Here is a 27,817-nt window from a genome sequence, read left to right as displayed (position 1 = left end):
TTGCACAGAAAAGCCTGTAAGCCCCTTGAACTGGGCTCATAAACATAAGAGGCTGGTCATGATATCCCTCATAAAGGGTTAAGTTTGTAGGAGAACTTCTTCTTATTAATCATGTTAGAAAGAATAAAGTTAGAACTTAACTAGTGTATGAATATAGTAAATAAATAAAGTTTAACTAGACATTAGCATCTTAGGTAAAGTGTAGTAGAGTGGCCTGTTGCGTGGCCTTGGATAAGAGTGCAGCTGGCAAGTAAAGAATGTTTTGTTAAAAGACTTGTTTTGTCACTGAAGACAGTTGCTGGGCTTTTCTCAGTAAAACATTCTCATGAGATTTTTGTATTTTCCAAGAATAAGGAGAGGTATGTGGTGGGATTCATAGCAGCAGTAGCAACTAATGCCTTCTGATATTATGTTGCTACTAGCTATCTTGCAGGTGCACTCTATGTATCTCTAAGTAAAAATTACTCTTTATACTATGTCAGTTTCTTAATAGCAAGCCTTTTGTAGTCTTGTGAGAAAAGAATTAGGACACTACATGAACTCAAGGCTATTTCCCTGAGCTAGTGGTGGTCCTTTGCTAGTCCTTGATAATTTTGTCTGCTATCTCTCTCTGCGCCCTTGACTCACAACAACAGTAAAATAGTTATTAATTAGTACTAATCTTTTAGAAGTTTGTACCAATATTGTTATTACTATTCAAGTTATTGTATAACTGTACTTTGAATGACTTACCACCTGACTTGTAGCTTATAGATATGAATTAACTGTTATCTAGAAATATGTAACCATAGTGAAACTAAAACAATGATGTATTCAAAATACCATGTGATTGTAACTTAGTGTGTGTGCATAAAAAGTAATGTTAGACCAGCCATTGGGGGAGATGCCTGGCAGTAAATGCTAACCAGAGAATAAAGAATTCGGCTCTCTCACTCGATCTTCGCCTACGCCGTCTCCTCCTGTGGGACCCCTGGATCCCCCCCCCCCCCCCCGGGGGCTGGACCCCGGCACTCTCTCTGTTCTAATGCTAATCTCAGGAACCAAGAGAGCAAGCTTCTGTTCTGCCCCCCATTTCATAGTGTAGATTCAAAACCTTTAATCCAATATACAAAATAGGGAAGTCTCTAATACAAAGTCACTTATCTGAGGCATGATGGGATTGTACCACCTCACATCAAAAAGGGTGGGAAAGGCTTAATCCCAAAACCAAGCCCCAGGCTACAAGGATTCTGCCTGCCCACAGCCCGCCCCCAACACACAATATCACCTGGGTGACAGCTTCCATGTGGGCAGCGCCATCTTTAAAGTGAGCATATATATTTTATCTGCCCAACACTTGACCTTCTAGAACTAACTGTCTCCAGGGAACTTGAAATTTTAAGGTTGTCAATCCAGTTTTTGGCAATGCAAATGTGACCTTTAGACGGATGCTCCCCTTCCCTTTGTTTGATCACTGTTTCAACATCTATTTTATTTTTCTTGTCTCACAGTTGAATAGGTATCCATTCTAAATGACTAGATTCGCTGAGGACTGCTCACTGCTCTTTTCCTAGTACCTGCCACTTTCTGAAACTTAAAAGACTCTCAATAAATGAACGCAGAGCCCTACATCTTTCCACTTAGCACTTCAATTAGGGAAAAATTTTAGTCACTCAGATCTGTGTTAGACTTCTCTGAACCAACCCCACCCCAACTCCATGATTCTACAGAAAAGCACACGAGAGGGCACTTAGAGCACAGAATTACAAGTTACTGGTTTGCGTGCTAATCAAGTTGTTTTGAAAACACACAGTGGAAGCTGTATTGTTGATTCCCAGCCTGTTCAAGAAAAGACTGTGCAAGCCTGGCATCTTTGCTGGCCGTCAGCCAAAAAGACATTACCCAGAACAAAGAGGCTTTTTTTTCCCCCCTTGGCCTGTTTCAGATTTCCTTCTCTTCTTCTTTCTCTTGTAAAACCTATTTCATTTTTTTTTAAAAGAGGTCTAAAATGGCTGTTACTTGCATAACTGTTTGAGATACTCTTTCTCAAACCTCATTTTGAGGGAGAAAGGACTCAAAGGGCTGACTGAGAAAGTTTGAAAAGTCACAAACCCCAGCTGTGAATTCCTTATCAGCTCCCTGATATGAACTTGCAGCACCAGCAAGAGAATGAGATGTGAATAATCAAGGACAGTCCAAACCTCTCATCCCCCTCCCATCCCAGAAACACAAAAGTCACATAGGTCTGCAAACAAAGAAGTAAAAAACAAAACACAAAAACCAAACCACCCATGCACTTATCACGTGAAAGCTAAAGCTGTAAAGATATAGAAAACGTAAGAAATCTAACTTCGGGGAGCTTGTGCTTTGGTGCTATTCCATGTGCTCCACTGGCTATTAATAAATTCCTCTTCCTTTATTGAGTTGTGTGGACGTCTCTCCTCTGTCGGCTATGATTCTTGCTACCATTTTGGTTCCACAGTCCCAAACCCAATCCCTCATCAGATGTACGGTACCATTTTATCTGTTGCGGGACAGGGGACTGGGCCCTTCAGGTCTGCCGAGGGACAGCCAGTAATGAGTAGGTTCTTGACTCTGCAGGGAAAATTTCACAAACACAAGTCCAGGTGATTTTTAAAGTAAAGTTTACTAAACCTAGAGACAGTGAAGCAAGGCTTGTAATAGGAAAAAAAAAACAACAATAAAAAAAAGTGAGAGCCTAGGCGGGGTTACTTTGGCTTTCTGAAAAACTTATTGGAAAAGATAAGAAAAAGGAAAACTTGGAAACAGGGTCAAGGGGTTAGCTCAGGATGAGCTGCCACTGCCCTCCGCTCCCTTGATTGCAGTCTTGGGAAGACACTTAAAATTTATTTAGAAGATGAACACACTGATGTGTATGTGTGTGTGTGTGTGTGTGTGTGTGTGTGTGTATGTGTGTATGTGGGTGGGGGGCGCAGTGAAAGGGAGGAGAAGAGAGAAGGGACATGCGCAGGAATGCTCCCAAGCGGGTTGAGTTTTTATTTTTAAATTGGGAATTCAGGTGTGGTCTTATGACAGGTTCTCGTAGAATATTCATCAGACTTAGTAGGTGTGACACCCCACCCCCACCCCCACCCGCCGCTTCCAAGAGCCGCAGTGACTGGCCAGCCCCAGGAAAAGGCGCCAACAGCCACGGTGTGGGGGTTGTCGTCGAGCACCTGAGCTAGGATACAAAACATAAAGCCTAGATGTTATTTCTAAGGTGACACCCTGCAGCTGGCTGTCAACTGCTCAGTTTATTCAGCTGTTTCCCGTCCTAGCTGCAAGAAAAACGTTTTACTATCCTGCCTCATTACCCATTCAATGACTTATATGACACCCGCCCCTCCAAATGCAGTGATCTTAACAATTCTTTAGAATGACGTTAATATTAATCTATTCTCAAAAACATGTATGGCAATTCCGCCGAGATGACAATACCACCTAGTATTAAAGCTCTTCACTGGAAAATGTGGGTGGCTCTGAAAAGAGCCTTTGGGGTTAGGAGACAAGCTGCTTACTAGCGAGTCTATTTGGAGCTGGTGTACTTGGTGACGGCCTTGGTGCCCTCGGACACGGCGTGCTTGGCCAGCTCCCCGGGCAGCAGCAGGCGCACGGCCGTCTGGATCTCCCGGGACGTGATGGTCGAGCGCTTGTTGTAATGCGCCAGGCGCGACGCCTCACCCGCGATGCGCTCGAAGATGTCGTTGACGAACGAGTTCATGATGCCCATGGCCTTGGACGAGATGCCGGTGTCGGGGTGCACCTGCTTCAGCACCTTGTACACGTACACCGAGTAGCTCTCCTTACGGCTGCGCTTGCGCTTCTTGCCGTCCTTCTTCTGCGCCTTGGTCACCGCCTTCTTGGAGCCCTTCTTCGGGGCCGGCGCGGACTTGGCGGGCTCAGGCATCCTGAATTACCTTCAAACAGAAAAGCAACAAAATGAATGTGCTTACACAGATGGTCTATATTTGTAGGTCCTCTATGCAAATTAGGCTTAAACAAACTCAATCCCTGATTGGATGAAAGCATCCACTAGAAACTTGAAGCAATCAAGAGACTGTTTATGAGGAAGCAGCTCTGGACTCTTTTCAGTGGAATTTTCGTATTCACAGCATTTCAAAAAATCAATGCCCTATCAGTTGTATCTAATTATGAACCTCCTCTCTCCCTCGAACAAAATCTATAGAGACAAGGCGTGATATAAATTCATGATTGCGTAGTTTCCTGCTGAATTAGTTACTGGTTTCTAATGCCAGAACAGAGCACCTCCGAGTTAGCTGCATCTGTGTTGATTATGCCACTGACGTTTCCAACGTGGTCTGATAAAAGCCTGAAGCATTTAAGCATTTTCAGAATCAAAGAACCGTCACATTATCACCACGGTGGGATTTTTCTGTTATCCAGGGACGGAGTATTTGAAAGAGATCCCCGTGTTTCTGAGAAGGTTAAGTCAAAAGCTTTAATAAAGGATGAAACTGAACTGGATGGGTCATAATTAAACGCAGAAATTTTGAGAAGGTTGAGAAACCCGGGAATTTTCATTTTCGCCACTTCCCAAACTTAATCCAAAACTGGAGATTAAGGAAAGTGACAAGGAGATTAAACAAAAACCCATTATTGCGTAAAGCATGTTAAACTCAAGGTAGATTAAGGGCAAAGAGCTAAGTGGAAATATAACGCAGTAACAGGTAGGTTATTTTTAAAAGTGAAACTGATAGCAATCACAAAACGTATTGTTCATGGCGCGAAATTTGAATATTTGGACCAATCAGGAGTAGTTTGACGTTATAAATAAGAGCGAAACGAGCTGAAGACTCAGTTGACTGCTGTCATGGCTCGTACCAAGCAGACCGCGCGGAAGTCCACTGGCGGGAAGGCCCCGCGCAAGCAGCTGGCCACCAAGGCGGCCCGCAAGAGCGCGCCCGCCACCGGCGGCGTCAAGAAGCCGCACCGCTACCGGCCCGGCACGGTGGCCCTGCGCGAGATCCGCCGCTACCAGAAGTCCACCGAGCTGCTGATCCGTAAGCTGCCCTTCCAACGCCTGGTGCGCGAGATCGCGCAGGACTTCAAGACGGACCTCCGCTTCCAGAGCTCGGCAGTGATGGCGCTGCAGGAGGCGTGCGAGGCGTACTTGGTGGGGCTGTTCGAGGACACCAACCTGTGCGCCATCCACGCTAAGCGCGTGACCATTATGCCCAAGGACATCCAGCTCGCGCGCCGCATCCGCGGGGAGAGGGCGTAAACTACTAGTTACCCTTAACCTTGAATCCAAAGGCTCTTTTTAGAGCCACCTACCTTTTCAACTTAAAGAAAGCTGCAGGCAAAAGGTTTTCAAGACAAATCTGTAGAGGGTGGACAGCTTCCTGAGAGTAGCGTTGTGGCAGCCCCACTTTTTTCGTTCATCCGCCCCCGCCCCGTTCTGCGGCACCGTGTGCTGCGTTCTCCTTCAGGCCTTTCTTTTAGTACCAGCGGAGTGCGCTGTTAATGCTGTCTGTTTCAGTTGGCGGGAGCAGTACTTCATCAAACAGGTCTGGAGTTGTATCTATACTTCTAACCAGGAAGGTTGAATTTGGAACTATAAGCCCATTTTGCACTCTACTTGAACATGAGATTGAAACAGGCAGAACGCAGGTGTCGCACAGAGGAACCTGAGAGTTACCCTCTGGTTACTGGGAATCGTCAATCACTGGCCCCAGCTTCCCAATTTCCTCCCAAATATAATTCTGTAACAGACAACGCTCGAGTTGTGGATTTAATAAGTTTCCACAATTAGCAATGGGACCTCTTAGCCAGGAGCTATTCTGAAACGGAGCTCTTTGATGAATTCCCCTGTAATGTAGGAAAATCAAGCCCCAGGGAGGAGCCAGCAGTTCAACAACTGCAGTCTCTACGTGGACTTATATTTCTCTATTTGTTTTTTATTTTTAAATGTCTTCTTTGTGTTTTCTTCCCTTTCTTACTGCTTTTCCTTTTCATGTAACAGTCTCAAAAATGACAAAGCCAGGGATGGATGACAAGTTAGTGATTGCCCCAGGACAGGGAAGAGGCAAGTGAAGGAGTTCCTTGTTAATGGTGAAAGTTTGTCTGAATCATAGTGGTGGTTACATGAATTTACCTCTGTATGGGATAAGAGTGCATAGAGCGTATCCACCCACATACCCAAATGAGAGCGAGTAAAACCTGCTCAGAACGGAATAAGGCCTGCAGTGTACTTGGCACTTGGTTTCAATATTATAATTATATAGGATGTCTTCATTAGGGGAAACTAGGTTTAGCGACTGTACTTCAAATTAATTATGTAAAAAAACCCAGTGGGGACAGTCTTTAGAAGTTGCTACTTTGTATTGCTTAGGATTCTGTGGCTTGCTTAACATATCAATTTGAGTTGTTTTCATGTAAACAGAATTCTATTTTTCTTTATTCTCCTTTTTCGAATGATGACATATTCATTTGGCAGAGTTTTGGTTGATTTCTGTTGGTACATGATTTTTGGAGACATTGCTGCTCCTACCTCAAAAGTAAACTGAGTTTCAAAGTTTGATATTTAAAATATTTGAGTTTGATATCAAAATTTCTGGTGGGGTACTTGGCCAAGTTAAGCATTGCTGTTGAGGACAATGCACTTGATACATCATAAGTGTGCAATGTTAAGGGGAAAAAACCACAGGCCCCAAAGGGCATCACTGATGATAAGAACCCAAGATATCAACCTAGATTTTAACACCTGATCTAATTGCAGTCTCAACATCTTTCCTTTTTCTGGCCAAGCACTAGTAAGATAACCAGTCACATGAGCACTTTTTATACCTTTAGAAAGAAGAGACAGTCTGCACGATAAAAACCTTTCTGTTCTCTTTCCGCAAAGAAAAGATGTCTGCGACTAAGGAATTCTTTCTTTTCTTTTGTTAATAGCTCACTTGCCCCATTCCTTGTGAGATGCTGCTTAATTTATGAATTGGTTAAGAAAGCCAATTACATCTTCAAATTTACTTGTTAAATTTTTTTTGTTTTAGGAAAATTTTATTTACTCTATTGGGGTGACATTGTTTAATTAAACTATATAGGTTATTGTTGGAATCCATGGGAGTCCGAAAGACCAGAGTAACAGGCTTTATTGAAAGGAAGAAAGGAACCCTGCCGGGCACTTCTCCTGGGGGAGAAGAGCACCAGTTACAGACTAGGGGTGAGTTATATAGTGTTTGGGAGAGCCTGAGGGGATACTGAGGCAAAAGTCCTGGTATGTCCGGAATGCTCCTCCTTGGGGGCTTGGAGCATGTGGGTGTTGAATCAAAAGTCCTGGTGTGTCCGGAGCCCCTCCTTGGGGCGGCTTCTCAGCTTTTTGGAATTCCTCTATCTCAGGGGCAATAGTCCAGTTAAGGGTGAGGTCTGACAGATAAGCGGAACATCAAGAGGGCAGTTTGGAGTTCACGTATCTATCAGTTATAGGTGTAAAAGGTATAATACATCATTGGTATATTGCATTGTGTGTTCACCACTGCAGGTGTAGTCTCCCTCCATCACCACCCGTCTCCCTACTCCCCTCCTTCACCTCCCGCACCCTCTTTGCCTCTGGCAATACCCACACTGTTTGTGTGCAAAAGTTTTCCTTTTCCTCTGCTTAATCACTTCACCTTCTTCACACAGCCCCCAACCCCAAACCCAATCCCCTCTGACGTCTGTCAGTCTGTTCTCCGTATCTGTCTCTCTGTTTCTATTTTTGTTTTGTTCATTAGATTCCACATATACGGGAAATCATCTGGTACTTGTTTTTCTCTGACTGGCTTATTTCACTAAGCATAATAAAATTTTTGTTTGTTATTTTTTTACACAATAAAAACCACCTCTTACTTTTAATATTCTGTACTTTAAGAACACCTTTTATATCTTAATGGGCTCATGTATTAGCTCAGCACATTTTTAAAAAATATAATGCAAACTTCTAAAAATGACTGCATTTTTATTACTGTCACTTGCATACAGTTCCTTTCCTTGGTTTTAGAGATGACAGCTTTACTTGAATTTCGTGCCCCAACCCCAGGAAACTGCAAACATCCCACCATCTTCTGTCGAACACAGGGATTACCTCCTGGCTATTTGCATTCTTTTCTTCAGTAATTCTTCATTATTTAAATGTATGCTCAAATTGTTTAAATTAAAGCAGACTGCTGCTGTTATATTAGAAATGGTTTCAAATCCTTCCTTGTGCTCTAGTCATGTCTGTGTCATAAATTATTTGCCTTAAAAATGTCAGGAAGATAAGAATTTACTGTTAAAAAAGTATGTCATTTTGCTTACAGTAACTCAATTATTATGAAATATTTATGGGATAAGGCCACTAAAACTCAGGCTGTTATGAGTTAACAATCGGGCCCAACAGCAGCTTGAGAGCAGCCTCTGAGTCCAAATCCAAAGCCTGGTTGGGTTGCTTGGCAACATACGTATTTAACAATTCCTTTGTTTCCTGGGGTTTGGGCTTGTTCCAATTCCAGTGTGGAAATAAATGATCCAAGAAAACCCATAGGATGAATAAATCTTTAGACACGGAGAAACATACAGGGATGATTCCTTTTATGTGCACATTCTACAATCCTGATTAGAATTTCTCCTTTTCTAAGTCAGAAAACCTCCCTAGCCCATTTTGCTTAAGGCTCGAGATGCAGGGGCGGGGACTCAGGGCGGTTTCCCGCCCCTTCCGGCCTTCCGTTTCAAACAGGTCCGCCCAGTTCTTACTTAAGGGGCTGCAGGAGGCAGTGTGAGGACTAGTGTCTCAGTGACTAGTCTCTTGTCTAGTTATGTCTGGTCGCGGCAAAGGCGGGAAGGGTCTCGGCAAAGGGGGCGCCAAGCGCCACCGTAAAGTCCTGCGCGACAACATCCAGGGCATCACCAAGCCCGCCATCCGACGTCTGGCCCGGCGTGGCGGCGTCAAGCGCATCTCCGGGCTCATCTACGAGGAGACCCGCGGGGTGCTCAAGGTGTTCTTGGAGAACGTGATCCGGGACGCCGTCACCTACACGGAGCACGCCAAGCGCAAGACGGTCACGGCCATGGACGTGGTCTACGCGCTCAAGCGCCAGGGCCGCACCCTCTACGGCTTCGGCGGCTGAGTCATCCGTTTCCATCCACCTAATTCTTCATCCACCAAAGGCCCTTTTCAGGGCCGCCCACTTTCCTTCGGAAAGAGCTGTGCGCGGCTTGCGTGCCTTGCGGGGAAACGTTTCTTGGGTTTGATGTCAGCGGAGTCTTCGTTTATCAGTAACCGCAGGCGGAATGGTGGCTTCTCCACGACAGTCTCGGGCCATCTGTGCGCCAGGGACCCAGGAGCCTTGGTGCCCCTGTCTATCGGAAGGAAACGGGAGTTTGCAGTGCGGGTGCAGGCAGGAATAAGAGCAAGCCTGGGGTGTGGTGGTCCGTGTAAGACCCGAACCCTCGATGGAAGACCGTTCTGAAGTCCCCAGGTCTTTGGCAGGTACTCGGCCCGCCCATTTTCCCCTCTAAAAGCATCAAAGGTTATGTATGGCGGGGAGTCTTACAAACTGCTGAGTATGTCTTTTAATCGCGGTTTGGAGGGGGGCGGGGGCTCAATAAATATAAAGTACATCACAAGGGTGCTGCCGCCGCCCACAGGAACCGAGATCAAATAAAATAATCAGAAAAATGCTGGGTGTTCATTCTTGATGTATTTGCCCGGAGGGAGATGAGTAGTTGGGCTTCACCTGGCCCCCGTCTCCTCCCTGGCTTGGAACTGAGTTTGGTCACGTGATCTCCCACGCTCCCCGCAAAAAAAAGTGGATTGGGTTTAAATGTAACTAAACGGGATTTTCCAATTTCCATTCTCTGGGGAGTCCCCTCTGTAAGCAGTTGTACATTTCAATCGACTAAAGGGCAGGGGATTAGTGTTACTAAATCGAGTTTTAACTTCCTCTGAAACCTGAGGGCCTCACTTTGCATTTGTGAAGGCTGGGCGTTCCCTCCAGAGGTCACAGGCTCTGGGCGCCTTCCCTTCTGCCCCGCCTACTGCCTCCAGCTCCTCTTTCTCTCCATAACTGTGCCTTCTGTAAATCGTTAAGATTTTTTTTCCGATTTCAGAAGTACGTCCTCAGATTGATAACAGCCAACTAAATACTTTGCATCTTTGATGCTTGAGAAAAGTATTTTTAAACAGGAGACAAGTTTAATCATATACTAAGGTGACAAACTCTTTTACAATGAAAAGGACAAATTGAAGAAAACTATCGGAAATAAATATTTTATTCATTGCAACAATAATACACTATAATATGATAAATGCATAATAAAAACATTTAATATTTTATATTGTAATTATGTTTACATGCCTATTAATTGTTTAATAATTGTAAGAACAAAGTACTAATTCATTTTAGATACACATACGTCCCATCATATGCAATGGATCAACTGCATCGATTGAATATGGACATTTACAGATTAGTCTTCTGTAATCAATATCAAAAAGGAGGACATGTAGGAGGACACTTTTCGAGGGAGGACGTAACTTACTAAAGTAGGACTGTCCTTAAAGGAGGACTATTGGTCACTTTATCATATACACAAGTAGTGTGTGACATCTGAGAAAATCCTATTTACATAAAACTTTATAGATTAGAAACATACAGTATTTGTATTTTCATACCATAATAGAGCCCCAGGATTCAAACAAGTTTGATATCAAGTTGGCATTATAGAGTTATTTGCTCTGCCACAAAGACATTATAGTGGAAGTGATTTTGGGGGTAGGCATCCTGATAAAAGTATTGATGGCTGCTTAAGAAAAAAATACTTCTGCTGCTTGCTGGCTCTGCTAACAGGTTTCTCCAACACTGGAGGAAATATTGAATTGGCAGTTCAGATCTATAAAGGCTGTAGTGCCAAGATAGGGACAGACAGTGGTGGGGATCAGCCGGTTTGCACCGGTTATGCAGAACTGATACCTATTTCTTGTTGAGTTAGGCGAACCAGTTGTTAAAATGGCACTTGTAGTCACGGTTCTCTCTAAGTGGCCACCTAGGCAGCTGCCCAATGTGGAAATCACAAATTTATATTCCTTACTGTTTTTTAAACATCTATCTGTGCAACACAGTATTAAGTGCGTGTAGTATCGTTCATTCTGTCCATAGGTGAAAAATATTGCAAGTGAGGACGCCAGTCAAGAAGCAATATGGAAATATCTTAAATAAGTGTTTTTATTTTTGGTCAGGTAGTATTTAATTTTTTATTAATATTTTAATACTCATAACATAATCTAGTTTTGTGTACCTCTTTTATTGTTCTTATTTAAGTATTAAATGCATGAAATAGTAAACTATCTTGGTATATCATTAGTTTTTAAATTTAAAAACGGTCAGTAGGCCAGAGAACCCGTTGTTAAATTATTTGAATCCCACCACTGGGCACAGGTCTTGGAGTCTCGTTTCTCACTGTGTCTGGTACAGGTGGAAAGACTTTGTCAAGGCTGCAAAATTTATTTTATGTTTGAAAGGACAAAAAACGGGTAAAAATATTCATTCGTTACACAGTATTTTGGCCCTTAGAGAAGGTAGTCTGATGTGTGGGTTTTCTTTTCTGTGCTATTTTAATAAGAGAACAAGAAAGTAGACAGTTCTAAGGTATGGTTGTGCACATACTGGGCTAATTTAATATTCAAAGCAACTCTATGACTCAGACATCAGTGTTACTATCTCAATTTTAGAAATATTACTGAGGTCTACGGTGTATAATAATTTGTTCATGTTCACACAGTGGAGCTGAGCTTTCAAGACTGAGAATCTAGCCCCAGCCCCAAGGAGCTGTGGTGCTTTTTTTTCTTCCAAGTCTCCAGAAATAGTAAGCAATCCTTTCCATGCTATCTTCCTGTGCTTGTGGTGGGATATGTCTCCGATGTTCCATAGTCTTTGTAGGTTAGTCAGCTTTTTACCTCTATTCTCTTAAGAGTTCTTGGCTGAGCCTGAGAATTAAATTGGCATAAGACTGAAAGGGGAGCAGAATAGGCCACCCCGACATGTGCTGCTATTTGGCGTGTGAATTATTTTGATCTGAAGGCAATGAAATTCCAGCAAATTCAAGAAAAACTTTTATGCCTAAAATAATAATTTAGATAGGGGGCCTACCCCAGAAAGAGAATTATTAACAGAGTTCACTTTTATCTGAATGACATATGTATAGAATAGGGCAACCATGTGATTAACAAACATCTGTTCTTCAGTTTCTGTGAATTGTCTTTTCTTTGGAGCCCCAGGCCGATCCTACTCCTTAGCAGACAAGCCTCAATTGCTTGACTAACATTGGGTCTTACCTTTTTTTTTTGGTGCTTTTTTGTATATAGAATTAAAATTGTTTTTCTCCTGTTAATCTGTGTTATGTGAATTTGATTATTAGGCCAGCCAAAAAATCCAGAAGGGAAGAAGGAAGCTTCTTATTCCATCTCCCAAAAGACACATTAACAAGAGAAAAAGCAAGCAAATGTATTTAATATGTAAATATTTTTTTTTCCTGACTTGGGCACCCTCATTAGGAAATGATGACATTTGCAAGTCCCTAAGAGAGGACTGCAATAGGATGGAATGACTTTAGAGCAGCAAGAATGCAGGAGGAGACCTGTGAGGAATGTGTGGTTACTTACTACCCGACACTGAGAATTGGACTGAAAGGCAAAACTTTCCACTTATCTTTCTAGGCTGTCCTGCTGGTCCTGAGAATTAAGTGCATATACATCAGATTAACTCAAGAGAAGCATAAAAGTTTTATTTTTCATTTCACAGGAAAGAGTCAGAACATGGTTAGGCCTTATATCCTAGGATACACAGAGTACGTAGTAATTGTGAAATAGTAACTAAAATATATGGGGCGATTGAAGGAATAAGGGTTATTTTAACCAGGTCTGTTTGTTTGAACAGATTTCTCTCAGCCTTGACTCCTCATCTCCCATGACAAGAACGTCCTTTTCTTCCTGGTACAGGGCAGGCGCATTTCACGTGGAATAATTATTTGCTTTCAGAAAGAAAAGGTGAGGTCAGAGCCTCGTTTTGTGCATTTGGTTTATTCCCAATGACTTCAACTCAGAATAATCTTTGCGCCAAAGCAGTATATTTTGGAGTGGAATATTCTGCTCCCTTGCACTGATACTCTGTTCTCTGTGTGCCTGGATGTTATCTCACTATTTGTAGTATACTCCAGGAAGGGTGGCTCATGATCTACGAAGAGAAGATCTCAGGAGGTAGTTGAAATTTCGAATAATTGGAAAACAGTCATAGGATCCCAAAAAGCTAACCGAGAAGAATCAGGGAGAATATAGCAAATGAGTCAGGAAGAAAAGTACCACAAAATCTCATGAGATTGTGAGGTAGGAGTAATAAACAAGGCCAGAAGTAGTAAAAATTAAATTCCTACTCTGATTTTGCAATTAATAAATAGGTCACTGGTAAAGTTGGCAAGTATATTTGTTAGTATGATTGTTGCAGAGATCATAGAATCATAGCAACTCCAGAACATTCTAACCTTGAAAACTTGATAAAATGGGGAGGAGCTAGTAATTGATAGGGCTGTGGGTCAAGTTGAAAGATAACACTGGGGAACAATTTTTTTTCATTTTCTGTTGCATGAGGTTTTAGAACCTTTTCTATATATCTCTGCATCGCTGATTACAAATCTGAAATCTAATTTTTGGTGCATGCTCTAGTTTTTAGGCAATTTTAATTTCTTTTGTTAAAGTTAATGGCATGCATTGGTTTTTAAATTGGATTGAACACAACCACAAGGCAATTAATGTTTTACAAACATCACTTTTACATAATTGTCGTTTTTAAATGTAAAAAATTATTATCTGATAAAAACACCCTCTTATTTTGTTTTAAGATTGAATCATGGCTTCTTCGAGTAGGTGTAAATGTAAGAATAGTCCTGACACCTTCTGTTATATATGTGGTTGTTATACACTTCAACGTCAAAGGCACAATATTTCATCATTTGTGATATGTGCATATATTGCCTATTTTCAGCGGATCCAATTGGTTATTCAACTCATCTGTGAGAAAATTATAATGACATGAAAATTGTCCTCAACATTCTGAAGTATGAGGAGCATAACTGGATCATTTGTGTGGATCTTAAAATGGTAAATTTCTTGCTAGGACAACAGAGAGGTTTCACAAAGTATCCTTGCTTTCTGTGTTTGTGGGATAGCCGAGCTCGGGAAAAACACTGGACACAGAAAGAGTGGCCGAAACGTGAAGCTCTGGAAGTAAGGATGCAAAATATTGTGAATGAACCTGTAGTTAATCGAGACAGGATCATTCTTCCTCCACTTCATATCAAATTTGGCTTAATAAAGCAGTTTTGTTCAGGCTTTGAATAGAGAAAGTGAATGCTTTGAACATATCATTTCTGCTTTTCCTGCCTTGTCTTTAGAGAAGATGAAAGCAGATATATTCGATGGACCTCAAATTGGAACCCTCATACTTAACAAAGAATTTGCCAAGAAGATGAATAAGGAGGAGAAAGCAGCATGGCAGTCTTTTGTGGCAGTTACAAAGAACTTCCTTGGCAACAAAAAAGCAGAAAACTATGAACTTCTGGTTCAAAGGATGCTGTTGCCTTTCTGCCACATTGGATGTAACATGAGTGTTAAGATTCACTTCCTGAACAGTCACCTTGATAAGTTTCCTGAAAAACTTGGAGCTGTTAGTGATGAGCAGACTACTGCTGGAGCATCACACAAGATTGTCCTCAAACGCAAGAGCTACAAACACAAATTTTTGTCTGAATAGAATTTAAATGTTTTGTGTAAATTTTATGATTAAAATAAGTGTTTTACTATATTCTATTTCAAAATTGTAGACAAATTCTCATGCAATCATATCTTTTAGTGTATTAGTGTATTTACTGCATTATATAAATACTTGCACAAAGATGATGCCCAAGAAGACATTCTACTTCATTATGTTAAACTAAATGTTGAAAATTTTACAAGATGAGAAACAAAGATCTTGAATTGCAAAAAAACTGTAGCTTACAGAGAAAAATTAATGTCAGATTTGAGATCAGCACACTCAAATTATGTAAGAACAAGTGTTTTTGTGTTTGCAACAGAAATTTTGTTCCCCAGTGTAACGAAATACATTTATATCTGGAAAAGAAGGAGCCAGGAGAGAATATTCAGTTTAAGCTGGGATATCATTATCGTTGGAGTAGGATGACCAACGAATTTATTGTTCAAAGCAAGTAAGTTACTGATATGGGAAGTGCCTCCATTCACGAGTATCTTAAGACATAACATGTACACACTGAAGCAGTCCCTGGTAAACTGTGTTTTCCCTGTGGGTTGAAGTGGCCCACATTGGAAATCTTCAGGCAGGGGAAAGATTTAGAACGCAGCTGGGAAGGTGAGCATGGGGTGGATTCAAGTCTACCTCTTCTGCCTGGCAGGGAGATGGACAGAAAGGCTCCAGTCAGGGTCACAGGTGGGGAAAGTCATAGGTTGACAGAACACCTTGAAGGAGCACTTAATTATCAAAATTTAGGCAGAAAGGCCGTTAGATGACCCATGTCCTAAGTCATGCTCGATCTCCACCTCTTCAGGAATGGACTGAGAGAAAAATGGTCTCTTCCACGCTCGATTTCTTTTACCCCCGTTAATTCCACCCACAGGGTTGGTAGGGGTTTCCCAGCAGGCAGGTTAGTTAAGCACGGGCGCCCTCTACAGGACGGCAGGTGCTAAGTAAACAGGTCCCTCCGGGAAGGGGAGCTTTAACGCTCCTGAAATTAACAGAAATCAACTAGTACTACTTCAGTTAGAAAACTGCTGCCATTCCAAAGGTTATTTTTCCTGCAGGTGGTAGCAAACCAGGTAGTTCCGAAATGCGTGGGGGAACCCCCAGACCTGCTTTGTTCTTTGGGCTCCCTCGGGAGTCGCCATCTTAGGTGATGCCCGCCGACTAGAAAATGGCAGAGTACAGTACCCGCTGAGTTTTGCAAAGAAAAGACTTTTGGCATAAAAGTTAGAATTACAACAGGACACCGACGCCAAGTATGTTTCTTTTGTTACCTTCAGGTTTAGTGGTTAGGGGCAGCCCTTCCTGTGACCAGGTGGGTGGCCCTGAGAAGGGCCTTTTGTGAACGACGCGGGCAGCGCAGGGCAGCCGGGACGCTCAGCCGCCGAAGCCGTAGAGGGTGCGGCCCTGGCGCTTGAGCGCGTAGACCACGTCCATGGCCGTGACCGTCTTGCGCTTGGCGTGCTCCGTGTAGGTGACGGCGTCCCGGATCACGTTCTCCAGGAACACCTTGAGCACCCCGCGGGTCTCCTCGTAGATGAGCCCGGAGATGCGCTTGACGCCGCCACGCCGGGCCAGGCGCCGAATGGCGGGCTTGGTGATGCCCTGGATGTTGTCGCGCAGGACTTTACGGTGGCGCTTGGCGCCCCCTTTGCCGAGACCCTTCCCGCCTTTACCGCGACCGGACATGGTAGAGAACAGCTGTTACCCACACTGCAGGAGCGCTTGCGGCACCCCCTTATATAGGACTTTTGCGGACGTTTCAGGAAACTGAGGAGGTAGAGGGCGGGAACCGCGCTGCGCGTCTCTTTCCGGTTTCTTCGTCGGGGTCAAGGGTTGCTGCTCTCTGTGGCCTTTCGTCCTGTGGTCCTGTGCCTGTGTCTTGTCGCTATAATTGTTATTGTACAAGTGTCCTGACCACTATGACCAGTTATAAAAAAAGAGACAGGAACGCTACATTTAGTTACAGAAGGGAGAGATAACAGAATACAATTACTTTTAAAAAAATATAATAAATATCCTTTTAAAACGTAAGTATTGATTTTTACAATTCTAGGAATACTTATTGAATTTACCTGATAGTAGTTCTTGTTTGCAGAGTGTATTGTTTTCAGCATTCGTAAGAAGGAGCTCTATGAAGGGGAGACAAGATTAACGGAATTTCTACTTTTTGCTCCAAAGTTTGTAAAGCACTATTTACATTCTAAAAAGGAAGAATCACAAGCTTGGAGAACTAATCCTGTTCTAATCTGTGGTGCTGTTGTGGTTACAACTGAGGTCTATGATTCTGTACTCCTAGGATCTGTCCACCTACCACTGATCTATGCCAGTAAAGAACTGAAGGTATGTTACGGAGAATAAAAGTTTGCAAGTTAACAGAATTAACAAAAATAACACTAATAATCACTGCAAAATGCTTTTTACTTATTCACACTGTAAGCACTACAGAGGTGATTTGTATAAAAACCGTTCGCAGGTGCTTACCATAGACACAGAAGATCAATCATTTTCTCAAATCAAAGACTTATATAATGTGATCTCTCATGATCTTTTTGAGAAATCACAAAACAAGAATCATTGATTGATTTACCGATCGATTCAATAATTTAAAGTCTACTATATTCCTAGAACAGAGCTACAAACACCAGGTTTACAATAACACATTCTTTTAAAGAATTAGTGAGGTACAGGGAAGAGAGAAGTAAACCCAGGATGAGGGTTCAGCCTGAATCAAATCACCACGCCCTGGATTCTGCCCGGTAGGGATGGGTGGCAGCAGCTGTATGGTTGCAACATTAGTGTCACCTGGGAGCTTGTCAGATTTACCTAATTTCAGGCCCAACCCTAAATTGACTGAACTGATATGGCATTTTTAATAAGATCTCCAAGGGGGTGGGATGTGCATTCAAGTTTGTGAAGAGCTGTGTTAAACCTGTGCTGTCACAATAGCCACTAGCAACGTGTCCTTATTTAAATCTAAATTAATTAAATTAAAAATTAATTTCTTCAGATACTGAGCCTACAAGCACCGTGGCTGTCTCTTAGACAGTATAGCGACAAACCATTTCCATCATCGGAATAAGCTCTTCTGGGCTGTGCTGGGATACAATTTCTTCCGAAGAACTTCTAACTTGAAGTGAAGATGGGACTATTTCTGAGGTATACTAGAAAGGAGCCAGTCCTCTGGGTGGACCAGATATTACATGTAGAGAGAGAGACATCTGAGAAGGAAATTGCAACCTGGAGAGTAGTGCCCTTTTTTAGGAAATAAAATTAATAAGATATAGTTGGGCTGGCAGGGGAGTTTCAAGTGGGAGAGTGTCCTCAGGTGAAACCATCTGATAGGAAATGAAAATAAATGTGATTTCTCATAGCCTTTCTGAACACATTTCATTGTAATACAACGCCCTATCTGCTATATCACCCTTTTCTTTGCCTGTTTTGGTATTTATTTAATGCAGTCAGTCTTCCCCTTAAATCTTTGCAGCTTACTGGATTTTGGAACACTTAGGCACATTGCGGTTTGTCCACATGAGCACCACCTTTCTTGCTCACCATGATTCTCTACGGTGAGAGGAGAGTTAGCACCACAACTGAATGAACAAGATGTCATAAGTGAGATATCCATCACTCCCTGGAATTTCTCTCAGTTAACTTTTTACATCTATGAAACAAATGGTTCATATATATCATAGCATAATGGAAAATCGACCATTTTAAGATATATGCTGATTTAGGATGCAAACCTAAAAACACACCTTTTTTTGGGTGTCTTCCAAATAAGAGAAAATTTTTTTCAAGTTTACTTTCCCATTGGGGCATAATCCAGATTTAAAGAACCGTGTTCATCCAGTCTATACACAGTCACAGCGAGGATAAGAGCCCAGGTGTGAAGCAGTAACAGTGACCATATGCAGCCAGTGCCGGTGGTGAGATTCAACTAGTTTAACAACTGGTTCTCTGCCCTAATGCCCATTTTAAGTATAAAAGAAGATATACTGAAAAGTAGTTGACTATTTTTTGCATTTAATACTAAAACAAGAACAGTAAAAGAGTACACAAAACTAGATTGTTATAAGAAAAAAATTCAAAATATTAATGAAAAAATATTCAATAACACCTGACCAAAAAATAAAATAAATAAAACTTAAGATATTTCCAAATGGCTTCTTGATTGGCATCCTCACTTGCAATTTTTTTTTTCACCTATGGACGGAATGAACTTGACAGGCGCTTAGAATATGCTGTTGCGCAGAAGAACATTCAAAAAGAGTAAGGGATGTAAATTTGTGATTTACACATGAGGCGGATTGCCCAAGATAGAACCCTGATGACAAGTGCCATTTTAACAACCGGCTCACCAAAATCAACCAAAAATTAGGTATCGGTTCTGCTGCGAATGGGTGTGAACCAGTTGATTCCTACCACTGGCATGCTCTCATCTTCCTATTAACATCTGAGGAAAAACTCTACAGGTGAAAGCATTTATCTTCATTTTACACCTTCAGGAAAGACAGTGCTGACCTACAAACAGTTAAAGAAATGGCCCCAATTCCCTATGTCTTCTCATTTATTTGTGACCTAAACAGCCAAGTACAAGCTTCACATGCACGAAATGGGAACATCTGCTGTAGGAAGTATATACTTTTCATCTTAGCTTATAACAAGTCCATGTAACTTAGGGGACAATTTACACAACTGTCAACAACTGATAGTCTGATTATAATGGTGATCAAAACAGTCAACTTTTAAAAATCTGAATTTTAATTGTATCTCTATATCTAGATAATATTAAGCTCTAGACTGAAAAAAAAATGGGGGGGGCATATAATGTTTGTGATCGTTGCTACTGACAATGAAGCTATGGTGTGTAAGAGCCCATTCCTGTAGACACCCATATAATTCCTGCCTAGGGAGAATGAGGATGCTGAAAATCCACCCCTCTAAGCTTACCACTTGATACACGGTATTTGTATTTGGTATATAATATGGGCTTAAGTCCCAGAGACTTGGTTTCAAACAGTGCCTGCCAGTAAATGACCAATTAGTTAACCGTGACATTTTAAAAACTGATTATTTTCTCTTGGATTGATATGAGAAAGTTGTCAAATCACGTAAGATGCAGGCCTGAATATCTAGATTTTTGGAAATAGGGGTGTATAGCAGAACAAACAGAACATCCAAATATTTTTCTTATTTACTTACTTAACAAACAGGACGTCTGATTTCAGTACCTGATTATTTGCTGGATGATATTCATTTGTGCTTAATTATCCAATAATGACTGAGTTCTATCTACTGTTGCAAAGAAGGAGACGGAGTAGGAAAAGCAGTCCTGCTTGGGATGGAGAGTTTGTCCAGCTCCTTAGCTGGATATGCTCTGCGAACTGATGTTCTGACAGCCTAGCTCACATTTTCTTAGTAAAAAGCTCAGAGAAAGAAATATGAAAATTCAATGTTTTAAATGAGACATTTTTCTTTCGAATCCTGTGTCCCTACTTGCAATGTTTTAAAAAGTTCATATCAATTTTATATTTTAAATATCACCCTGAAATATAGAAAATATGTAGGAAACTTTATGCTAAATATCGGATGACAAAAATCTTGTCTGTTAGCAAGTGATTTAGAATTTTAAGGGAATGGGATGCAAAACACGTGATCTCGCAGTGTTTCTTCAGCTCACAGCTGGTAAAGGAATGGACTTGAAACTTATGCTTCTTGACTTGTGAACTTGCCCTTTCTTCTTTGTGGATGGGGTGTTTGATCTCTAATGCCCACCCTAGGTCTGAAAAATCAGTTGGACTACATTTTTCTTTCTTTGTTTACGCAAGATGGGTGACTAGGTAAAAAAGGTTATTTAAAATCCGGAAAGAGGAGTCTTGACTCCATCCTACCAATAACGTTTATATCACCAAAAACACTGGGATCAAACCCAGTGGACACACTGGACTCTCAAATACTCTTTAAAAACCCACCTTTTCTAAAATATATGTCCATCTCGTACGCAGAATTTTCTCCCCCACCGCCAATTCCCAGTGCTCAGGGCAAACAGACTTGCAGGCGAGCTGTGCTATTGCTCTTGCGTAAAAACCGATTTTCCTTATATATTTGAGTAGAGATGGGTTTATTCACATAAAGTTGCAAAGAAAAGAATGTGCAGAACTATGTCCTGGAAAAAATATTTGCAAAGGAAGCAGAGAGAAATCGTATTTTTTAGGAAAATCTGAAAGTTGTCTCACTTTGACCTAAGTTTTAAAGAGAGTTGGGGGACTCAGGAAAGTTTCAGGGTGCCGGCTGTGAAAGTAAGTATAACAAAGAAGGCAGGAAGGAAGCCTGAAGACTCTCGGATCCGTTTCCCCCAAATCCCTAATGATTTTGTGCACAGATTTCTTATATTTTTCTTCTTTTTTAATGGACAAGAAACACAGCCATCCGGCAGAGCGGAGGAGCCCTTCAGGGCAGCGCGGCGCACGGAGCCGGCAGCCAATCACCACCCAGCGACTTGCTATATAAACCCCCGCCGCCCGCGTCAGCACACGCCGCTCTGACAGTTTTAAGTCTCTTTTTTGTCTTTTTTGGCAAAACTGAAAAAAAAAATGTCGGAGATTGCTCCAGTTGCTCCTGCGACTCCCTCCCCTGCTGACAAAACACCTGTGAAGAAGAAGGCGAAGAGAACGGGCGCCGCTGCCGCCAAGCGCAAGGCGTCCGGGCCGCCGGTGTCCGAGCTCATCACCAAAGCCGTGGGCGCCTCCAAGGAGCGCAGCGGCGTCTCGCTGGCCGCGCTCAAGAAGGCGCTGGCGGCCGCGGGCTACGACGTGGACAAGAACAACAGCCGCATCAAGCTGGGTCTCAAGAGCCTGGTGAGCAAGGGCACCCTGCTGCAGACCAAGGGCACCGGCGCCTCTGGCTCCTTCAAGCTCAACAAGAAGGCCTCCTCCGGGGAGGCCAAACCCAAGGCCAAGAAGGCGGGCGCGGCCAAAGCCAAGAAAGCTGCTGGGGCAGCTAAGAAACCCAAGAAGGCCGCAGGGTCGGCTACCCCCAAGAAGAGCGCCAAGAAGACCCCGAAGAAGGCGAAGAAGCCGGCGGCGGCTGCAGGAGCCAAGAAAGTGGCCAAGAGTCCGAAGAAGGTGAAAGCAGCCAAGCCCAAGAAGGCAGCTAAAAGTCCAGCTAAGGCCAAAACCCCTAAGTCCAAGGCGGCCAAACCTAAAGCTGCGAAACCGAAGGCTGCGAAGGCCAAGAAGGCGGCGACTAAGAAGTAAAGTGACAGTGGCAGGTCCTGCTTGGAAAATCTCAAAGGCTCTTTTCAGAGCCACCCACCTAATTTCAGGAAAAAGAGCTTAACCAGATTGTGTGTGTGTGTGTTTCCTTAAATTTACTTTAGTTCGGGTGGGGGGAGGGGGATAGGCATGCGCGCGGTTGGGTTCCCAGAAACCGTACAGGACCCGTAGTTATTGCCCAGAAAAATCTGGTGGCTCTGAAAATAGCCTTTGATTTCTGGTGCTGGGAATACTGCTCTAACCTGTTAAGTTTTCCCTTAGTCATGTGACTCGGTTTTGGGCGGCCTCACGGCCAGTATGTTGGGCAGGATGCCGTCCTGCGTAATGGTCGTCGTTTTGTGCCCAGGAGGTTGTTGAGCTCCTCAGAGAGGGTGGCGCGTCCTGGCCTAGGCGCCTGTCTTGCCGCCCTGTTTCTCGCGCCCGGACGTTAAAAGAATGTAATTCTCGTAACAAACCAATCTGAGGAAAGGGTTATTCAAGTCTGCACGTTTCCTACAATTTCTTTTCCCATTGGTTTGTAGAGGTTTTTGAGAACGAATCAGAATGTAGGACTGGATTCACGTGCAAGCTCGAGTGAAAGGACCAATTAGCGGTTAAGTCTTATATATACACATATACTCCGAAACAGAAAGCTAGGATTTTTTTTTTTTTTTTTTTTTTTTTTTGAGAGGGAAACAGCATCAAGCTATTGCTGTTCTACCGATAATTGGGCTGCCACTCTGAGATTAAGACAATGAAAGTGTTAGGCCAGCCCACTCTGCCGGTTTGTAATTGCCCCTGTTTGCCAGATTCCTTCCCTACATATTTGGGGAAGACCTAGGGAGCCACAGTTGCCTGCTGAGCAGGCAATGAATAACTAGGGAGGGAAAACAAAACAAAAATGTTTTGAAAGGCAGAGTGGTTGGCAGAAACTCCTGGATTAAAGGTGATTAGGGCACAATATGTACTCAGAAGAGGGATTCATTTGCATGTCCCGTTATTTTCACTTCCCACTCCACCCCTGGGAAACCCACTTAATTTTACTGGCAAATCCTGACAAAATTCTGAGTTCTACAGGCCATTAATCACAATGGATTTTGCAGTACCCATGACTTCTTTAACAAGAGCAATCAGATATTTTTGTATTACTTTGCAGTTTTTGTGATTATCTTGAAATAAAGTTTATGCTCATTCTGAGTCCTTGAAAGTGATATTTGTTATTCCTTGCTGCTCCTTGTTGCTTGATGTTATTAATGAAATACATTATTTTAGGAACTCAAATGCATTCTGATATATTTTACTGTTGCTAACTTTCTTGTCCTATATGCATTAAGTATAGTATTTAAAAACATCCCTTTGTAAAGGTGGTGGTAGGGCTCCCTATCCATAGAGCCTGCAGTATGATACCATTCATGAGCCTCTGATCCCATCACCAGGGGGCGCAAATATCTTGTGGCTGGAAGATGTCTTCACCTTATTTTTTGTGTATAGCATCTCACTGGATAATAATTTCTTAAATTTTACTATATATATATATATATATATATATATATATATATATATATATATATATATAATTAGTTTAGTTTAAAAAGGATGTATGTAGCCTGGGAGTGTATTTCTGTCTCCTCTAACCAGTAGTTCTATTTTTCTCAATTGCAGTTGCATCCCATAATTTCTTCCTTTTTCTATGGTAGTGGCTTGGTTGAGAAAGAAGACTTGAGTAAATGAAGGATTGTAAAGTAGTTACTCAAAAGAATCTTTTTGAAAATAAGAGATTGGATTGAGTAGGAAAGATGGGTAGCAGTCTTTAATAACCAGAATGACAGGGTTAAGCTTTTGGTTAAGAGTGATGGAGAATAAGAGAATTATGAGGGAATTAGACATTCAATGAATGGTCAAAATGATGACAATCTCTGTAGTCCTTTGCAATTTACAAAGCACTTCTATGACAGCCTCACTATAAAGCATTTGCATTAGGTTCAATTAAAATGCCTGTTTTATGGTTAAGAAAGCTCTAGTTTAAAAAGATGAAATGAACAGAATCACCTTACTGTTACTTGACCTGAACATTCCAGACTGGTTGATTAAGATTGTTTCTGGGAGAGTTTGAAATGAACTAGATCAGGTATTACATCTAGGTTTAGTATCTTGGCCTTTTAGCACCAGTGATGCCATTTTAGGGCTACATTTTTTGTCCTTTAACTATATACATTTGTGAAGTACCAAGCACACTGTCCTAAACACCCTGGATTAACTCAGCCAAAAATTAAGTAATACAAAGTAGCAACTGCTAAAGAATTGGTACAGCTTTTTTTTCTTACCTTGTTAATTTCAAGTAGTTAATTATACCCAATCTTTTCTAATGTTGACATCTTTATAATTATATTAATATTAAAACCAGGTGCCTGACCTGTGGCCCAGTAGATTGAGCAATGGCCTGGAATGCTGATATCCGGAGTTTGAAACCCAAAGGTCCCCGGGTTTGTGGGCTTGAGCACGGGCTTCACAGTTTGAGTGCTGGGATGCAGGCTTAACTACGGGATCATCAACATGATCCCAAGGTTGATGGCTTCAGCAAGGGAGTCACTGGTTTAGCTGGAGACTCCTTCTCCAGGTCAAGACACATATAAGAAGCAATCAATAAAAAACTCAAGTGAAGCAAGTATGAGATGATACTTCTCTCACCTCCCTCCCTCCCTTCCTCCCTCCCACATATATAAATAAAACCAGGCAACATACTGTTAACTAGACTACATTGCAGGGTTTATTCAGCCCTCAGCAGATTTTAAATGCTGTGTGTGTGTGTGTGTGTGTGTGTGTGTGTGTGTGTGTTTAACCTTATGTAATCTTATCCCATGTATGTAATGGTAACCACCACAGCGATGCAGACACACAAACTCCCACCATTACGAAGAAAATCCTTATGTAACCCCTTCATAGTCAATCCACCCACCTCTTCCCTATCTCACTCATCTGGTATTCATCTCTAATTTTATCATTTTGAAAATGCCACATAAATGTCATTTTGAAAATGTCACATAAATAGAACAATACAATATGTAACCTTTCAGGGTGGCGCCCCCTCCCCCAAACATTATGCCCTGAAGATCCACTCACGTTGTTACATGCAGTAATAGCCTCCCTTCTTATGGCTGAGGAGTGTATGACAATTTGTGTTATAATCATCAGTTTAAACAATGTTATTTCCACTTTAGGACTATTAAAAATAAATGTTAAAAACCTTCAAGCACGGGGTTTGTATTGTTTCTTCAGGCACCCCTTACTCCCAGTTTGGACTTGATTCATTTTTATTTCTTGTATTCCATCTTAAAATTAATTTTTAAAGTTACAGAACTGCCGCTATGATGACTGTGAGCTTAATAACTCCACAGGCAGGTGTAAGTCACTTTGTATTGTTTTATCGCTTGCTTGCAAGTTTTCAAGTTTCAAAAATATTGAATTGAGCCTTTGCGGGTATTTCTGAAACTTAATTCTGGGTTCTGTACTTGAGAATTTATTTCAGCAAGTCAACAATTTTGTCTGCCAGAAAGCCAGGTCCCGTGGTTCCCGCCTGGGACTTAATTTCACTAAAGTACAGTAATTCACCAAACAGCCTCTTGTATTTAGTGTTACTCCAGGCAAGATCTCTTTGCTTAATGTTTGTAAAACTGACTAAATCTGCAAATTGTACATTGTCTGAGGGTGTTTCAGGGTTCTGCCATTTTTAGAAGGGAAATGTGAAATTTTTCTCAATGGCTGAGGACTTATAGCAAGCATGATTAAAGCTGCATTTGTGTAACACATAGCTTCTGCCATAGGTAATTTCTCTTTTAAGAGCGAGAACACCCTAAACAGTGAATTTGCAATCTTTTTGCTATAACAATCCCTAAAATCCCTGTCGGGAAATAATGTCACTCCCCTTTGCCTCCAGATCTTCTAAATGAGACTTGGGTGGCTCTTAAAAGAGCCTTTGGATTCAAGGTTACCGCTCGCTAAGAAAAGCTCATGCCCTCTCCCCGCGGATGCGGCGCGCGAGCTGGATGTCCTTGGGCATGATGGTCACGCGCTTGGCGTGGATGGCGCACAGGTTGGTGTCCTCGAACAGCCCCACCAGGTACGCCTCGCACGCCTCCTGCAGGGCCATCACAGCCGAGCTCTGGAAGCGCAGGTCGGTCTTGAAGTCCTGCGCGATCTCGCGCACCAGGCGCTGGAAGGGCAGCTTGCGGATCAGCAGCTCGGTGGACTTCTGGTAGCGGCGGATCTCGCGCAGGGCCACCGTGCCCGGCCGGTAGCGATGCGGCTTCTTGACGCCGCCGGTGGCGGGAGCGCTCTTGCGGGCCGCCTTGGTGGCCAGCTGCTTGCGCGGGGCTTTCCCGCCCGTAGACTTGCGCGCCGTCTGCTTCGTACGAGCCATGACTTACTTACACAGGAAGTGGACTGGAATAAACGTTCTGACCCAGTATTTATAAAGGAACAGAATTATTCTGATTGGACTGTTCGCAATTCCCGTCGTCGGTTACTGGATTCCGGAAGTGTTCCGCGGGGTTCAGGATTGCCTTGTCCATCCTGTGCGAGCCTCTGATTGGTTAAATGGAATCAGCCGACTTTCCTCCAGCCCCTTAAATAAAATAACTTTTTAAGTTATTTGTTGTCGATAGTGTCTTCCCTCCCCCACCACGATTATGACCCACAGACACACTTAATATTTTTTGTATTTTCTCCTGTTTGTAGAGAAAGGTGTTTGAAAGAAAAAGTGCTTTAAGTACGTTTGGTTGTGTTTTTTTTTTTAAAAAAAGACACACCCGCCATTTTGTGCATAGTTAACCCGTTTTATTCAGGTTGTATTACCAACATTTTCTCCCTATTTACAAATCCTTCGAAGCCTCTCACGATTATTATTTCACTATATTTTCAGTAAATTCCTAATTCAGTACAGAAGCTTTGCTAGAATTATGTCTACCATTAAGGGTACACGCAAATTTCTATTTCATGGAATCCCTGGCGCTTTAATTTTGGGTTTGACTCAAAATGGTTATTTGATTCTGCCGTTTGGTTTTGCTGCATTTATAATGGAGGAAGCCGATAAGAAAGCATTCGCAATGCAGAATGTTAAAATAGATGGCATCGATCCAGAGCCTTCGGTGAACCTTTTTTAAAACGCTGGAATGGCCCTGGCCGGATAGCTCGGTTGGTCAGAGTATCGTCGAGAAGCAAAGAGGTTACTGGTTCCATCCCCTGGCAGAGCACATACAGCAACAGATCGATGTTCCTGTCCCCCTCCCCCGCCCCAAATCAATAAAGTGAAACAACAAAAAAACTCGTTTCTCCACTCCAGCATTAATTCCAACACGCTGTAAATCGAGCCTACAGACACTGGCTTTTAAACAAGCACCTTAGCAAACTTGATTTAAAAAATAAAATGCTGGAATGGCTCAATGACGGGCTTCTGGCCGGAGAGAATTGAGTTGTCTTGGGCAATTTACGGAAAGCCTACGGAGCGGTGCTCAGAATTGGACTCAGCTAGATGACAGAATCTACTTACCACCTGGTTTTCGCATCAAAGAGGTTCCAACTCATTTTAAAAAAAATGTTTTATCAAAAGACTTAAAAGATTGATTTTCTTTACAGCACCCCTGAAAGTGTTTGTTTCTATCCAATAGAAAAAGAGTTTAGGAATACCTATATATATTCTATTAACTCATTGGCCAGTTTTGGTCCAATCAGAGTCTAGATTTCTGAGTCTTTGCCTATAAGTGCTATAAATACTCGGGGATT

At 42.3% G+C, this 27,817-nt stretch overlaps 6 protein-coding genes across 8 annotated transcripts; 3 read left to right on the top strand and 3 right to left on the bottom strand.

Annotated features, from left to right (window-relative positions):
* Positions 1-2,351: 2,351 nt before the first annotated feature.
* On the bottom strand, positions 2,352-4,964 carry LOC136315148 (histone H2B type 1-C/E/F/G/I). 2 transcript variants are annotated; one of them, XM_066246463.1, is made up of 3 exons: positions 4,843-4,964; positions 3,519-3,917; positions 2,352-2,574 (listed from the first exon to the last, which is right to left on the bottom strand). In XM_066246463.1, the coding sequence occupies exon 2, from the start codon at positions 3,905-3,907 to the stop codon at positions 3,527-3,529; it is 381 nt and encodes a 126-aa protein (XP_066102560.1). In that variant the 5' UTR covers positions 3,908-3,917; positions 4,843-4,964; the 3' UTR covers positions 2,352-2,574; positions 3,519-3,526. The 2 variants fall into 2 exon arrangements, with proteins under 2 accessions (XP_066102560.1, XP_066102559.1); XM_066246462.1 differs by lacking the exon at positions 2,352-2,574 and having other exon boundaries at positions 3,115-3,917.
* Positions 4,832-5,320, top strand: LOC136315147 (histone H3.1). The gene has a single exon (XM_066246461.1). The coding sequence runs from the start codon at positions 4,832-4,834 to the stop codon at positions 5,240-5,242; it is 411 nt and encodes a 136-aa protein (XP_066102558.1). The 3' UTR covers positions 5,243-5,320.
* Positions 5,321-8,790: 3,470 nt separating this feature from the next.
* On the top strand, positions 8,791-14,923 carry LOC136315620 (histone H4). Its single transcript, XM_066247325.1, has 2 exons — positions 8,791-9,466; positions 11,758-14,923. Exon 1 carries the CDS (start codon positions 8,793-8,795, stop codon positions 9,102-9,104), a length of 312 nt encoding a protein of 103 aa, XP_066103422.1. The 5' UTR covers positions 8,791-8,792; the 3' UTR covers positions 9,105-9,466; positions 11,758-14,923.
* A 638-nt stretch (positions 14,924-15,561) lies between these two features.
* Positions 15,562-16,916, bottom strand: LOC136315247 (histone H4). Its single transcript, XM_066246691.1, has 2 exons — positions 16,859-16,916; positions 15,562-16,736 (listed from the first exon to the last, which is right to left on the bottom strand). Exon 2 carries the CDS (start codon positions 16,470-16,472, stop codon positions 16,161-16,163), a length of 312 nt encoding a protein of 103 aa, XP_066102788.1. The 5' UTR covers positions 16,473-16,736; positions 16,859-16,916; the 3' UTR covers positions 15,562-16,160.
* Positions 16,917-21,322: 4,406 nt separating this feature from the next.
* Positions 21,323-23,243, top strand: LOC136315569 (histone H1.3). Its single transcript, XM_066247275.1, has one exon. The coding sequence runs from the start codon at positions 21,380-21,382 to the stop codon at positions 22,040-22,042; it is 663 nt and encodes a 220-aa protein (XP_066103372.1). The 5' UTR covers positions 21,323-21,379; the 3' UTR covers positions 22,043-23,243.
* Positions 23,244-23,822: 579 nt separating this feature from the next.
* LOC136315549 (histone H3.1) lies at positions 23,823-27,686 on the bottom strand. 2 transcript variants are annotated; one of them, XM_066247238.1, is made up of 2 exons: positions 27,585-27,686; positions 23,823-26,660 (listed from the first exon to the last, which is right to left on the bottom strand). In XM_066247238.1, the coding sequence occupies exon 2, from the start codon at positions 26,454-26,456 to the stop codon at positions 26,046-26,048; it is 411 nt and encodes a 136-aa protein (XP_066103335.1). In that variant the 5' UTR covers positions 26,457-26,660; positions 27,585-27,686; the 3' UTR covers positions 23,823-26,045. The 2 variants fall into 2 exon arrangements, with proteins under 2 accessions (XP_066103335.1, XP_066103336.1); XM_066247239.1 differs by having other exon boundaries at positions 27,588-27,669.
* Between the last annotated feature and the right edge of the window lie 131 nt (positions 27,687-27,817).

This window comes from Saccopteryx bilineata, chromosome 11 (assembly GCF_036850765.1).
Source record: "Saccopteryx bilineata isolate mSacBil1 chromosome 11, mSacBil1_pri_phased_curated, whole genome shotgun sequence".
Classification (NCBI taxonomy): Eukaryota; Metazoa; Chordata; class Mammalia; order Chiroptera; family Emballonuridae; genus Saccopteryx; species Saccopteryx bilineata.
Note: the sequence above shows the minus strand (reverse complement) of the source record. Positions and strands in the feature narration are given on the sequence as shown.